The sequence below is a fragment of the Ochotona curzoniae genome, unplaced genomic scaffold (assembly GCF_017591425.1).
Source record: "Ochotona curzoniae isolate NIBS_2020 unplaced genomic scaffold, NIBS_Ocur_1.0 scaffold_1037, whole genome shotgun sequence".
Taxonomy (NCBI): Eukaryota; Metazoa; Chordata; class Mammalia; order Lagomorpha; family Ochotonidae; genus Ochotona; species Ochotona curzoniae.
In genome coordinates this window covers 30,053,455-30,067,577 of record NW_024467083.1, presented here as the reverse complement: position 1 = coordinate 30,067,577, position 14,123 = coordinate 30,053,455, and the positions used below count along the sequence as shown (strand labels likewise).

Sequence of the window (14,123 nt, the reverse complement as noted above, 5' to 3'; positions counted from 1 at the left end):
GCCATGGTCAGTCCCACTCTCTCAGCGCTCCTTTTCCCGAGCAGAGTCCATTGGTCAGTTGGGCTTGGGCCCCATAGCCCTCTTCTGGCTTCAACCCCTCTCACCTGTCCTCTTCCATCAACGAGCAGGCCGACTGCCAGGCACAGTGGCTTCCTGGCTCCCTCATTCCTGCCCTAGTGGCCCAAGTCCATCCTGCCGTGCCGGTAGAGGAGAGGGGAAGCTCCCTGTTGACAAGGTCTCTTTCCCCTTCCCAGGTCTCCAGTCCCGCCCCAAGTGCAGTAGGCCTCTTATTGGGGTCAGGATCGAACCAGCAGCTGCACATGGGGAGAAATAAGAAGAAGTTGAAGGGTCCACAGAGAACGAAGGGTTGGGGCGGAGTGGAGGAGAGGCGGGGCAGGAGGGGCGGTCTCCCTCCGAGCGGGGTCGCCCAAGCCGTGGGGAGGGGAAGGCGGGGAGGACGGCGCAGGCTCGCCAGCCCAGCCCTGCCGAGGCCCCCGGGTTTCCTGTCTCCTTTGCCAGCTTCTCCTGCTTCCCGGTGAGATGTGCTTCCCCCGTCTCTCTGTCAGCTCGGTCTGTGTGTCTGTGTGTGTCTCCTCCCCTGTCCGGGTCTCAGCGACTGTCGGTGGCTCTCTCCATCTCGCGCCGGGCTCCGGCTCGCCCTCCCGGCCTGGCGCTCTAGGTGGACAAGGCTCCTGGCGTCCCGCCCCGATCCGTACGATTGGCGGAGAGGTGACGAGAAGGCGGTATCTCGCCGACCTCCGAGGGCGGGATTAGCTGTGGCGACCTGGAGGCGGGCCGGAGGCGGGTCCGGCGGGGAGGCGGGCGGGGCGGCTGGGGCCGAGCCCAGAGCTCCGGGCGGTCGCATTGTTTTCCTCCGCGGATCCGCGGACAGAGTGGGGGGCTGCCCTCGGACCCAGGGTTCTCCCGGCCCGACAGTAACTCGGAGCCCAGATCCAAGCACGGTCCATTTGGGACGCTCCTCATACCTCTTCTGTACCCCAACTACGGATTGCGAACTCCGCGCCTCGCGGGGCCGCTGGCTGCTCGCTGCGATCTGGATCCAGCTGACCCGGATCTCGGAGAGCAAGTATCCGGGGACAGAGCTGGGGCTTCGGGGAGCCGGGTAGGCATGGGTGGGCGCCACTGGCCAGGGGCAAGCTTCCCAAGTGCTCCAGGGATCCGGAGGGTGCGGGCGCGTCGTGTGTGTCTGGCTGGCGAAGAGGGCCGTCCGTCAGAGTAGCGGCACTCGGGGGACGAAGGGGTCGTGGTTGAGCCCCACCAACTGCATGATCGGGCAAAGGATCTGGACGCCTTTTCCGTCAGGGTTTTCTCCGAGTTGCATCCAGCTGGTCTGGAGAGCTTGGAAAGGGATTGTTGGAGGCACGCACCGTGCAGAGGGAGGAAGACCTGGCCCCTGCCCAGTCCCCTTCCCAGCAGGGAAACTAAGGCACCCAGACTTTGCAAGGAGAAGCAGCCCCTCTCAATGTCGCTGCAGGGATGGGCAGGAGGAAGCGTCGTTCCGGACTTTGGTGTCAGGACTGCGCGTCTGTCCTTGCGCAGGCGGGAGACCGAAGACTCCTTGGGGGATTGGCTTGGGCAGAGAGTCCGGGAATGCTGCCCCCCCCCCCCCCAATCCCGCCCCAAGAGACAGCAGCCCCAGCGCCCAGCTCTTTCCTTCACCCCATTCGGCCCAGGGCTTTGTTAGACTGGGCTCCCAGAGAGAAGAGCCTAGCTGGCGATTGCATCCCAAACCTACCGACCAAGCTCAGCGCTGGCCTCGCTTCCCAGCCCCTGGCCCTGTTTCACTGGCCTGGGAGACCCGCCTCCGCTCCCCAACCCCCGCTCCCATCCCCCTCAGTCTGCGCCTGCAAGGCCCCTCCAGCCCCTCCTCCCGCTAACGTGGCTCTGGGACCCGGTCCCGGCCCAGACTGTGCTACCCGCCCCTCCTCGGAGCCTTGGATCCAGTGAGGGGGAGACACGTCGAGCCCCTGGCCCCAGGCCCACCTCCCGGGAGGCGCTAGACACCTGGATTATCCTCCTTGGGGGTTGGGCGGCGGGAGGGAAGGTGCTGAGCCTGGGGCAGAGAGCTGAGCTGAGGGTGGGGAAAAGCTGGAGAAGCGAAGGAGGCTCTTTGGCAAGGTCCTCCCAGCGCCTTGGCTCCCCTGAGGAGGGTGGACTGGGGCCGGAGAACAGCCCACGGGCTTCCTGCTATTGTCCCCAGCCTGGTCTCCCCTTCCCCAGCCTCGCTAGACTCTGACTATGACCCTGGCCACTCCCCAGAGGTGGCTGCTGGGCCAGAAGGAGTGAGGAAGGCTGTTTCCTCTTCTTCCCAGCAAGGGAGGATCTGGAAGGGGGAGAAAGTGGGCCAGTTATCTCTCATTTGCTTCAGAGGGAGGGGGCCTGCAGCTGGGATGACTCCAGGACCCTGGGAGCCTGTCCCCAGGCCTGGGGTTGGGCGGGAGCCACCCAGATGCTGCTCCACAAAGCAATTGAGGAAACTCCTCTGAAAGGTGTGTCACAGTTGAGTCTAAGGGAGAAAGGCAAAGTGCTTTTAGAAGCTGGATGGATCCAGCCCCAAGTGAAAAAGGGGTGTGGGTCCCTGGGGGCAGAGAAATTGGGGGCAGAGGGGTAAGGCCTGCTCACTCCTAGAAGAAGGCAGGGGCCGGAGGGGGGGTGCTCGCTATCAGAACATTTTGCCTGGAAATGAAAAGCATGTAAATGAGATGCAAATTAGACTCCATTGTCCCTGGCTAGGGCGCTTTTGCTCAGAAGGCTGTTGGAGTCTGAGGGCTTTAACATGGGAGTGGTCCTCAAGCCTCCAGTAGACTCCCTCAGTGACCCTTTTCCCAAGGCTGACCCTACAGTTCTGAGAGTTTCTGACTTGGGACTGTCTCCTCTGCCCTCACATCTCTGAGCGTGGAGTTACAAGCCCCTCTGTAACCAAAGTACCATCACCGCATCCCTCTGCACCGCCGCCCCCATCTACTGTGAAGGTTACACGGTGACAGGTGACTTAGGCGCGTCCCTCCTTTTGTTCCTTCTTTCATCAGGTCAGAGGTCTCCTATTCCCCTTCAACCCCTACAGGTGTCAACGCCCCAGGTAAGCAGAGGGCGGGGTGGGGGGAAGCCAGTGGGGCCAGAGAAGCAGGTCGAGGGGTCTGGCTGTTCTCCCCACTTACCAGGAACTAAAGTTGTTTCCAGGGTGAAGACATCAGTTGCCCAGGGCAACTTCGGGAGGGGGGGTGGGATGTGGTAAGCAGCTAGGAAGGATAGGAAACAAGCTGTGTCCCTCTCTCTTCCCCTGGGTGTACCAGCTTCCGGAAGCACAGGCTGGGGATGGTGGGGAAGGGAGGAAGTCTCCCCCTTTCCAAGCAGAGGGTCGTTAGCGGGCTGACAGCTGGGCCCCAGGGGAGGGGGTCATCATTAGGTGTTCTAACCCTTCCCCTCCTCCCACTCTCTGGGGACCCCACCTGACGTCAGCCACCCCACCGGTGACGCTGGATTGGGGGTGGGGGACACTTGGGTCCTGTCTCTGTAAGACAGAAGTTACTGGGGAGACAGGAGAGGGCTGGGCCTGCCTCTCCTTCAGGGTTCCTAGTGGGACAGGGCAGGGGGGGCGGGCAACTACTGAGATTTGTTTGCACAAGAAAGGAATCTTTCCTTTCTTGACCCTATTTTTGGAGCCTGCTCAGCCTCTGCCCCCAACTCCCCCCCAGCTTCAACTCCAGGGGAGGCAGGCCACTGCTATACCCCTCTGCGTGGGTCACCAGCCAGGGTCGGCGGGCTGGAGGGGAGGCTGATGGGTAGCAAGCAGACCTGTCTCATCACTGCTTCCACCATATCCATCGTTTCCCGGACTTTGGGCTCTGTTTGCCTGTCATTGAATTATTTATGCTTCAATTTTAGAGGCAGCCCCGATGAGGGAAGGAAGAAAGGGAAAGAGGGACAGATTCAGCCATTTCCCCTTACCAGTCCCTTTTATACCCAGGGGCTGGGCTGGGTGGGTTGGCTGCCCTTCCTACTCCTCCCTGCCCCCTCCCCCCACTAAGTACATGCATTGGTTCTTAGGAGCCAGTGATGGAGCAGGGGGCTCTAGAGGCTGGGAGGGGGCACAGTGGTCGAGGAGACAGCTGCAGCCCGAGCTAAATTTAGCTTCTGATCTGGCTTTGATGCAGATTCGTTTTTGGCTAAGACGGGCCCTCTGCTCCTCCCTCCCCAGCTTCTTTCCTAGCAGTGGGAAGGGCCCCCTGATGCCTGAGCCTAGGTCAGCACCATGATCCCCAGGCTGCTCCCCCTGCCTCTCCCCCTCTCTCCCTGCAGAGAGGACCCAGCCTAAGAGAGGACCCTGGCTGCGTTGTAGCTGCCTGTGCCTGGGCGCAGCAATGCATGGCTCCCAGGGTGCCTTGGGGGGCTGCCCTCCTCCTCCTCCCAGTGCCAAGGAGTCACTATTTCTAATTTTAAGGCGTGCGTGTCTAATTATAGCTGAGAAGGGGGAAGCACAAGGCAGGGGGGCCGAGAGGTGTCACCTATACTGACAGCCTGCCCCTGACCCAGCCAACCCAGGCGGGAGAGAGGAGGAAGTCAGGGAGGGGTGACTGGGAGGGGCTGTCCTCACCTGGGGTCAGTGCAGACACGCCCCACAGCAGCCAGTTTGCGCTGGTTGGAGAGGGGAGGGCCCTGAGTGACAGCGACAGCCGGCTGGGGCCTGGGGCAGCGCCCGAGAGGGAGCACTTTCTCTGACCTGCCAGGGTCTTCTGGGGATAGCCCAGGAGGGGACCTCCCTGCACCTCTTTCAGACGAACTCTTCTCTGTCTCCCGTTTCAGCACCAGCATATGGGTGAGGGGGTACCCCCTGGGGCCTGAGCTGCCCCGCACAGGATGCCCCGTGCTCCCCACCTCATGCCCTTGCTGCTGCTGCTGCTGCTGCTGCTGACACCTCCCCAGGCCCGGGCCGTCTTTCCTCAGGATCCACTCCCTTTGTTGACCTCTGATCTTCGAGGTGAGCAAGCCATACTGAGAGGAGCTCCCCCTTCCTCCACCCCCACTGCGTGGTGAGTTCTTCATTTTAAGGATAGTGTTGTGTAGTCAATGAGAACTTGGACTGTCCACCAGACAGCAGATCTGGATCCTTGCAGAATGCTACCTCACTGTGTAAAGGTGGTCCAAAATTCAAGGCAATAGTGGTGGTCTCCCTGGGGGCAGCATTTAAGGGTGAAGTGAAGGAGTGTGCGGCAGTGCCAAGGAGCCTGGCACCAGGTCAAGCCTTTGCATTTGTTTGCTGTGACTCTTAGCTACAAAATGGAAGCTGGGGCTATTTCATGTTTCCCAGCACCCCTGACCTCCCTCCTTCTTGCCTTGCATCCCTCCCTCCCTCCCATCCACCTGTTCCACCGGTGGGCTGAGGTCCCACCATGACAGAAAAGCCTTTATTGGCAAGTGTTGGCAGGACGTGAACAATGGAGGAAGTGCAGTTGGTTTACTGAGAGTCACAAGACAGATGAGCGTAGCCCACATTGGCATGAGCGATGCAGTTCCGAGTGTCTCATGGACACTCCAGCAGCTGTACCTGAGCTGGGAGCCTCCGACACCCCATAACCATGGTGTCTGCCTTCAGGCAGGATGTGTGCAGGAGTTGGTCAAAGGAGCCAGATACTTGGGAGGGCCCAGGTGGCCTGGAAAGGGATCGAGGGAGGGTGTGGAGGGAGATGGAGTGAATGCTCCAGCTGGGACAGTGTATAGAGGTACATACGTGGAAACTGCTGGCCCCAAAGCAGCTCTGAGAAGGGACTAGCTCAGCTCTGAAACCAGACAGCCTTGACCCTGATTGCTGGTGCCAAGTGCTTTCAGGAGAAATGAATTCATTCAAAGTTGTATTAAACAACTTCTCCTTCATTAGGTTAAGGTAGTACATAAGAAGGTGCCTCTCAGGGCAGATGCTGTGGCATGGTGGGTTAGCTACAGCTTATCCAACCTCATGGTGCCTGCCTGGTTCAAGTCCTGTCTCTGCTTCCGATCCAGCTTCCTGCCAGTGTGTCTGGGAAGCAGCAGATGACTCCTTGCCAGCCATGTGGGAGACTCGGATGGAGTTTCTGGCCTCTGGCCTTGACCTACCCCAGCTCTGGCTGTTGTAGGCATTTGGGGAATTGAATCAATAATGAAAGATCTGTCACTTTGCCTTTCAAATAAATAATAATGAATACGGGCCCGGCGCAGCGGCGTAGTGGTTAAGGTCCTCGCCTTGCACGCCCGGGATCCCATATGGGCGCCGGTTCTATCCCGGCAGCCCCACTTCCCTTCCAGCTCCCTGCCTGTGGCCTGGGAAAGCAGTCGAGGATGGCCCAAAGCTTTGGGACCCTGCACCCGCGTGGGAGACCCAGAAGAGGCTCCTGGCTTAGTATCGGCATAGCATCGGCCCGTTGCGCTCACTTGGGGAGTGAATCATCGGACGGAAGATCTTTCCTCTCTGTCTCTCCTCTCTGTATATCTGCCTTTTCAATAAAAAAATAATAATAATAATAAAAATAAATCTTTAAAAAAATAATAATGAATAAACATTCTAAAAAATTTAATGGTAAAGTGCTAACACATTTTTCTGAGATTTAATATTCATTGCTGCTTATAGTATTTTTTTTTAAGGTTGTGTATTTTTATTTGAAATGCAGAATTACAGAGAAAGGAGAGACAGGGAGAGAGATCTTCCATCCACTGGTTAACTCCCCAAATGGCTGCAATGGCTAGAGTTGAGTTGATTCCTACCAGGAGCCAGGAGCTTCTTATGGGTCTCCCATGCAGATGCAGCAGAATCCCAAGGACTTGAGCCATCCTTTGTTGCCATCCCAGGTCATAAGCAAGGAGCTAGATTGGAAGTGGAGTGACCAGGACACAAACCATGCCCATATGGGATGCTGGCACTGTAGGCAGAGGCTTAACTTACTGTTATTGCAAAGTCAGATATACCTAGAGGAGAGACAGAGAGGAAGATCTTCTGTCCTATTATTCACTCCCCAAGTGACTGCAATGGCTGGTGCTGCGCTGATCTGGAGCCAGGAGCTCCTCTAGGTACAGAGTCCCAAGGCTTTGGGCCGTCCTCGACTGCTTTCCCAGGCCACAGGCAGGGAGCTAAATGGGAAGTGGAGCTGCCAGGATTAGAACCAGCGCCCATATAGGATCCTGGCATTCAAGGTGAGGACTTTAGCTGCTAGGCCATCGCACTCTGCCCCTTATAGTATTTTTAATAGTTTTGGGGTACCTCTCTTCTCACATGTCTGTGTTATCCAAGGCTGGGTTTTATGTGACTGGGGCAGGGAATGTGTGATGCCCTGGCTGGCCCTCACACCCTGCCTCTCCATATCCTCCAGGTTCTTCCCCGTCATCCTGGTTCCGGGGCCTGGAGGAAGATGCTGTGGCTGCAGAACTTGGGCTGGACTTTCAGCGATTCCTCACTTTGAACCGGACCCTGCTGGTGGCTGCCCGGTAAACTAGCCGAGGCACACTTGTGGGGCGGACTTGCATGCTCCTGGGGAGACAAGGGACCTGCGTGGCCATTGCAGCATCTTGCAGGGGACACGTGCAGGTGCACAAACCATGGGACTTAGACACGCTTGGACTCAGGGCACACATGCCAAGGCATGGGGCAAGGGGGAGGGTATGGGGCAGCGGGGACTGTCCTCTTTGTCCCCAAGCAGATGACCAGGGGTGAGGCGGGGGCTGCGGGGCCCAGGGTTGAGGGCACATCTTGGTTTGACTCTTACCCCTCCTCACTTACTGTTCAGGGATCACGTCTTCTCCTTCGACCTTCAAGCCCAAGAAGAAAGGGAGGGCCTGGTGCCCAACAAGGTGAGGGGCTGTGTGGGACAGGGTGGGTTATGGAGATGAGCCTGGGACAAGTCTCATGGAGGTCACGCAGTTGGGAAGAGGGAACCATGAGTGAGGCCGGGCCGGGTCACTCACCACCCTCCCTCTGCGACTTCTCTCTCCAGTATCTAACATGGCGGAGTCAGGATGTGGAGAACTGTGCCTTGCGGGGAAAGCTGACGGTGAGGCGGGGACTGAGGTTTGTGGGGGGGCATGGAGATGAGGCACTGGGGAGCTTACAGCTTCTGCTCCAACAGTCTGCTACCATGCCCAGTAGCCTTCCCATTTTGTCCAGCTCAGGTCATAGAGGAACATGGGAAGGAAAGAAAAGTCATGCATTCCCCTCCCCCCCTTTTTTTTTGCACTATTTACCAAAAGCAATCAGGATAGAAGGCCGGAGGGCTGGCACACAACCTGTTGGGTCTTCATCCCCTCCCTCCAGTGCTGTAACTGTGATGACACCACCCCTCTCCATCCTGTCACTGACTGAGAATTCTGGGCTCTTTAGGACGAGTGTTACAACTACATCCGTGTCCTTGTTCCTTGGGACTCCCAGACGCTCCTGGCCTGTGGAACGAACTCATTCAGCCCCGTGTGCCGCAGCTATGGGGTACAAAGGAGAGGGCAGGGTTGGGATGGGAGGTATGAGGGGGAATACATGATATGCTGTCAATGTAATGTGATGGGAAAAGATTAGGAGCTGGGGGCGGAGGGCCCAGGCTGCAGGGAGTCCAGAGGACTGGGGAGGGGGTCTGGGCCTGTGAGAAAGCAGGCTGTGGAGCCAGGCTCCGAGACTCTAAGGGTTCTAGGAACTTGCTCGCTCTGCCGCCAGATAACTTCGCTGCAGCAGGAGGGCGAGGAGCTGAGTGGGCAGGCTCGGTGCCCATTTGATGCCACCCAGTCCAACGTGGCCATCTTTGCAGGTGTGCACTTGGGCATGTGAGAAGCAGGTGCATGGCTGGAGGGAGTGTCTCCCCACCCCCCTCCTCCACCCCGTGGTATCTTCCATCTTGGTCTTTTCCCCTCAAGCCTCTAAGTGGAGGGTGGTGGCACTGTCCAGGGCTAGGGAGGAATGTGGAGGGAAGGGGCTGGGTATGGACCCCTGAGTTCTCCTCTGCCCCTTCCTGCAGAGGGCAGTCTATACTCAGCCACAGCGGCAGATTTCCAGGCCAGCGATGCTGTGGTTTACAGAAGCCTGGGGTCTCAGCCCCCACTCCGCTCCGCCAAGTACGACTCCAAGTGGCTCCGAGGTCAGGGCGGGTCTAGGGGAGGGCGAGGTGGGGAGCGGGTGACTGGGGCAGGCAGATGCTCTGTGGGGTTGGTGGGCTGGGTGGGCCTGTGTGTGTGGGTGTAAGGGCCTGCATTCCGGAGCAGGCTCTCCTCCTGCTCCCCACTGCAGAGCCGCATTTCGTCCAAGCTTTGGAGCACGGAGACCACGTCTATTTCTTCTTCCGAGAGGTCTCCGTGGAAGATGCCCGGCTGGGAAGGGTAAGGAGCCTGGGGTTTCTATTGGACCAGAAGGATCCCTTCTGAGTCAGAGGAGACCTTCTTGACCCTAACGTGCACAACACAGGATTCCCTGTGCTCTGCTCCCACACCCAGCCGTGCCCCCCCATTCTTACCCAGCACCCCAATTGCTGTGACCCCAGCATGGGTCACTTGGTGCTCTTAAGCACAGCATTCCTCTCACTCAGCCTGCTCCACGGCCCCTCCCTTCCCATAGGTGCAGTTCTCCAGAGTTGCTCGCGTTTGTAAACGTGACATGGGCGGCTCTCCGCGGGCCTTGGACCGCCACTGGACGTCCTTCCTGAAGCTGCGGCTCAACTGCTCGGTCCCTGGGGACTCCACCTTCTACTTTGATGTCCTGCAGGCCTTGACCGGGCCTGTGAACCTGCATGGCCGCACAGCGCTCTTTGGAGTCTTCACCACCCAGACCAACAGGTGGGGACCAGGCTGGCAAGGGGGATGCAATCTGTCCCTGCCTCACCAGCATCCCAACTCCCCTGGCAAAATCTATCCATGCGGCCGGGGTGGTGAGGAACGCTCCCAGGAAGGACGCCTCCCTGTCCTGCCTACCTGTTTTGCTTGGAGTGTTGCCTCCCATGGCTGCCCCACTGGCTGGAAGCTACTACTTGGTACCTGGAGGAAGCCCTGTTCCCTCTCAGCAACCATCCTGCATCTTTTTTCTGACTCCCCCAGCATCCCTGGCTCTGCAGTCTGTGCCTTCTACCTGGATGACATTGAGCGTGGGTTTGAGGGCAAGTTCAAGGAGCAGAGGAGTCTGGATGGGGCCTGGACCCCTGTGTCTGAGGACAGGGTGCCCTCACCCAGGTATTCAGGGTGGGGCTGGCTTTACTGTTGGCAGGGCAGAGGGTGAGGGGGAAGGAGATGTGGAGGCAAGCCGTGTCTGCTTCCAAGAAGGGACTGTGAGGAGGGATTAAGGTGCCTGAGGCCTGGGGAGGGGCTGCTGTGGGTCGGTGGTGGGATGGAAGAGCTGCAGCTGGGAGGGGAAGCAGTGGCATGAGTGTGCTAAGGAGGCCCCTCACTGTGTGCCCCTCCAGGCCTGGCTCCTGTGCAGGCGTGGGTGGAGCTGCCTTGTTCTCCTCTTCTCGAGACTTCCCTGATGATGTCCTGATCTTCATCAAGGCTCACCCACTTCTGGACCCTGCTGTGCCACCTGCCACCCATCAGCCACTCCTCACCCTCACCAGCAGGTAGGGGACTCAGCAGCACTGACCTCTTGCCCCCTGGTTATCCTCTTTTCTGGACCCAGCAAGATCAGGCTGCCGAGGGAAGGGAAAAGCCGAAGGGTGGGAGTTCTAGGGTCCCTGCGAAGGGTGTGGGCTGTGGCTCCCACTAGGCAGCTTGCCCTGACCTCAGGCCTGTCCCCTCAGGGCCCTACTGACCCAGGTAGCTGTGGATGGCATGGCTGGTCCCCACAGTAACACCACTGTCCTGTTCCTCGGCTCCCATGATGGGACAGTGCTGAAGGTGCTGCCCCCGGGGGGCCCAGCCGGGAGACCCGAGCCTGTCTTCCTGGAAGAGATTGACGCCTACAGCCCCTCCCGGTGAGGCCTCTGGAGGGTAGGCCCCCTTGCCGAGCAGGGGTGGGATGCAAGGTGACAGGTGGGGATGGCTAGTGGGCTGGAGCTGCCAGGTGGGGGTGGAGGAGGGACTTAGGGAGAAGACTGGACAGCATGGCTGCACACACTGAGCTCGGCTGGTGGTGCTGTTGGCTGTTTTCCCTCCTTTCATGCAGCCAGGGGAAAGGCAGCTTGGGCCACTCCATGTTTGATTCCCTCTGGCTTCACCCTAGGTGCGGTGGGAAGCGGGCAGTGCAGACAGCACGGCGGATTATCGGGTTGGAGCTGGACACTGAGAGCCACCGGCTCTTTGTGGCCTTTGCTGGCTGTATCGTTCACCTCCCACTCAGCCGGTGTGCTCGGCACGGGGCCTGCCGCAGGTGAGAAGGGCCTAAAGCATGGCCATGTGGCAGGAGTGGACACAGGAGCAGAGCAGGGACAGAAGGCGACTGTGGGGCAGTGGGCAGGGGCTGGAGATGGGGGTGTTGCAGGGGCGGGGTTGGGAGCCTCCTGCAGGCCAGGGTGGGAGAAGCAGCATGATGGACTGTCACCCCTGGGGAGAGGGTTTCAGCCTGGCTTTTTTCATCTTTAGGAGTTGCCTGGCTTCTCAGGACCCATACTGTGGCTGGCATAGCTCCAGGGGCTGTGTGGACATCCGAGGTGGTGGGTAAGTGAGGGGGGCCCTGGGTGCACTTGAGAACAAAGTCATCCATTCTCCCGAGAGAGAGAAAGCTGAGGTGAGCCCCCAGCGGGGGAATGTGGAGCACGGGGAGGGCCGCCCTGAGCTACCTGCCTTTCCTCCCAGGATGGATGTGGACTGGGTTGGGAGCCAGGACTCCACAGAACACTGCCAAGGTAAACGGTGGGTGTACCACACTCGTCCCATCCCGGGCTCTTGTCCTGTCCCCATCTATCCCTGCCACACCTTCTCTGGAAGGCTGGGCGGTGTCCCCTCCCCCGACTCTTCTCTCCGGACTTCACCCTCTTTCTTCATCGCAGATGGAGCCACAGGAAGCCAGTCTGGCCCTGGAAACTCAGCTTATGGTGAGTTGGCTTTGTCCCAGCCACACCTGCCCTTGCGTTGGTTCCCCCTGCCCTGCCACCCCCAGAGTCTCAGAGAGGGACAGATCCCCAGCCCAGGGCTCCGCACACACAGGAGGGCCTGAATAAATAGTTTTGCATCAACAAACCAAAGACTGTCCTGCATGTCGAGCCTGGCGCGGGAGGGTGGGGCTGGGCATGGGAGCAGGGGCCTCACTGGCTCTGGCCTGGTCTCTGTCACCAGTGCTTCTGGGTCCTGGCCCTGCCCCTGAGACCCCCAGTCCCCCCAGTGATGCCCACCCCCGGCCCCAGTCTTCCACTCTTGGAGCTCACACTCAGGGTAAGGGGGCTTCCGGGGAGGGACAGGAGCGAAGTGTGGGGCTGCGGACTCCTGGGGCGCTCAGCTCCACCCTTTCTCTCCTCTCCCCTCCCCAGAGCTGGGCCTCCCAGCCTCACCCACCTCCTTGTGCACGAGGGCAAGTGTGGTCATGGCTCTGGCATGGCTTCCAGGGGGCCAGAAGTGGGATGGGGCCTCTCGGTCCCGTGTGGGGTGGTGCAGTGGGCTGCGTGTGTTGATGGGGTCCGGGGAGGTGAATTCTAACCAAGGGCCCCGGGCTGCGTGGAGTGCAAACAACAGCAGCAGCAAATGCTGCCCCCTCGCCCCGGCTGAGGCCTGCCCTCCTCCCTCTCGGTCGGCAGGCGTGCGCCGGGACCTCCCCCCAGCCTCGGCCGCCCGTTCCGTCCCCATCCCACTCCTTCTGGCCAGCGTGGCTGCCGCCTTCGCCCTGGGCGCCTCAGTCTCGGGCCTCCTGGTTTCCTGCGCTTGTCGCCGCGCCCACCGACGACGTCGAAGCAAGGACATCGAGACTCCCGGGCTTCCGCGCCCGCTCTCCCTTCGCAGTCTGGCCCGGCTGCATGGCGGCGGTGGCGGTGGCCCGGAGCCCCCGCCGCCGGGCAAGGACGGAGCCGTCGCGCAGACGCCACAGCTCTACAGCACCTTTCTGCCACCGCCCGAGGCTGTGCCCCTGCCCCCGCCCGAGCTGGCCTGCCTGCCCACCCCGGAGTCCACGCCCGAGCTGCCCGCCAAGCACCACCGCGTCGCCGGGGGGCCCTGGGAGTGGAACCAGAACGGCAACAACGCCAAGGAGGGTCCGGGCCGCGCGCGGGGCGGGAACGCGGCGGGCATGCCCGCGCCGCGCGTGCTCGTGAGGCCGCCGCCGCCAGGCTGTCCCGGGCAGGCGGTGGAGGTCACCACCCTGGAGGAACTGCTGCGCTACCTGCACGGCCAGCAGGCGCCCCGCAAGGAGGCCGAGCCACCGGCCCCGGCCCCGTTTACCTCGCGGCCGCTTCCGCCCGAGCCTGTGGCCACCACCCCCGCGCTCTTTGCAGACCCCAGCCCCCTAGCCCGGGAATGCAGCCCACCCCTGAGGCTGGACATCCCCCCGGAGGGCAAGGGCACGGTCCCCGCAGCCCGGCCAGCGCTCTCGGCCCCCGCCCCGCGCCTCGGGGTCGGGGGTGGCCGCAGGTTGCCCTTCTCCAGCCACCGCACGCCCCCTGCCCTGCTCACGCGGGTGCCCTCCGGGGGCTCCTCCAGGTACTCAGGGGGTCCCGGCAGGCACCTCCTGTACCTGGGCCGGCCTGAGGGCTACCGAGGCCGCGCCCCGAAGAGAGTGGACATGGACAAATCCCCGTTGTCGCCGAAGCCGGCTCTCCTCGGGCCCTCTCACCAGGCCGTCCCTAACGGCAGCCATTTTAACTTTTGAAGGGAACTGCTCCGACGGCCTCAAATGGCACACGGAGGCCCAAGGACAGATGGCCTCTTCCTCCTGTCTCCCCACCCCCCAGCTTTTCCTGGACTCTGAGAGTCTCCTGGGGTCCCTGGTCACCGCGGGGTTATTTATTGACTGAATTTTACCCCCATCCCGTGTCCTCGAGGGAGGAGTGGGAGGCGAGAAGCTTGTCCCCTCAGTGAGCCACAGCATTTCGGGGGTGCACTGGCTGACTCCCACTCCCTCCACCTCCCTTCCAGCCAAGCTGCCTTAACTCGCCCCTTCGGGCTTCCTACATAGACCGGGCCCCGGGCGGGCCGCATGGCGGGCGGGCGGACAGACGCACGGACGGACGGCCACGGCTGGGGCCACGGCC

At 60.8% G+C, this 14,123-nt stretch overlaps 1 protein-coding gene across 1 annotated transcript; it reads left to right on the top strand.

The window, feature by feature from the left end:
* Window positions 1-1,087: 1,087 nt before the first annotated feature.
* SEMA6C (semaphorin 6C) lies at window positions 1,088-13,741 on the top strand. Its single transcript, XM_040998559.1, has 20 exons — window positions 1,088-1,123; window positions 3,051-3,100; window positions 4,825-4,999; window positions 7,359-7,473; window positions 7,773-7,836; window positions 7,980-8,036; window positions 8,363-8,464; window positions 8,687-8,777; window positions 8,985-9,104; window positions 9,254-9,342; window positions 9,578-9,795; window positions 10,054-10,185; window positions 10,416-10,568; window positions 10,749-10,922; window positions 11,171-11,317; window positions 11,530-11,604; window positions 11,743-11,792; window positions 11,937-11,981; window positions 12,223-12,318; window positions 12,678-13,741. The coding sequence occupies exons 3-20, from the start codon at window positions 4,879-4,881 to the stop codon at window positions 13,739-13,741; spliced, it is 2,913 nt and encodes a 970-aa protein (XP_040854493.1). The 5' UTR covers window positions 1,088-1,123; window positions 3,051-3,100; window positions 4,825-4,878.
* The last annotated feature ends 382 nt before the right edge of the window (window positions 13,742-14,123 follow it).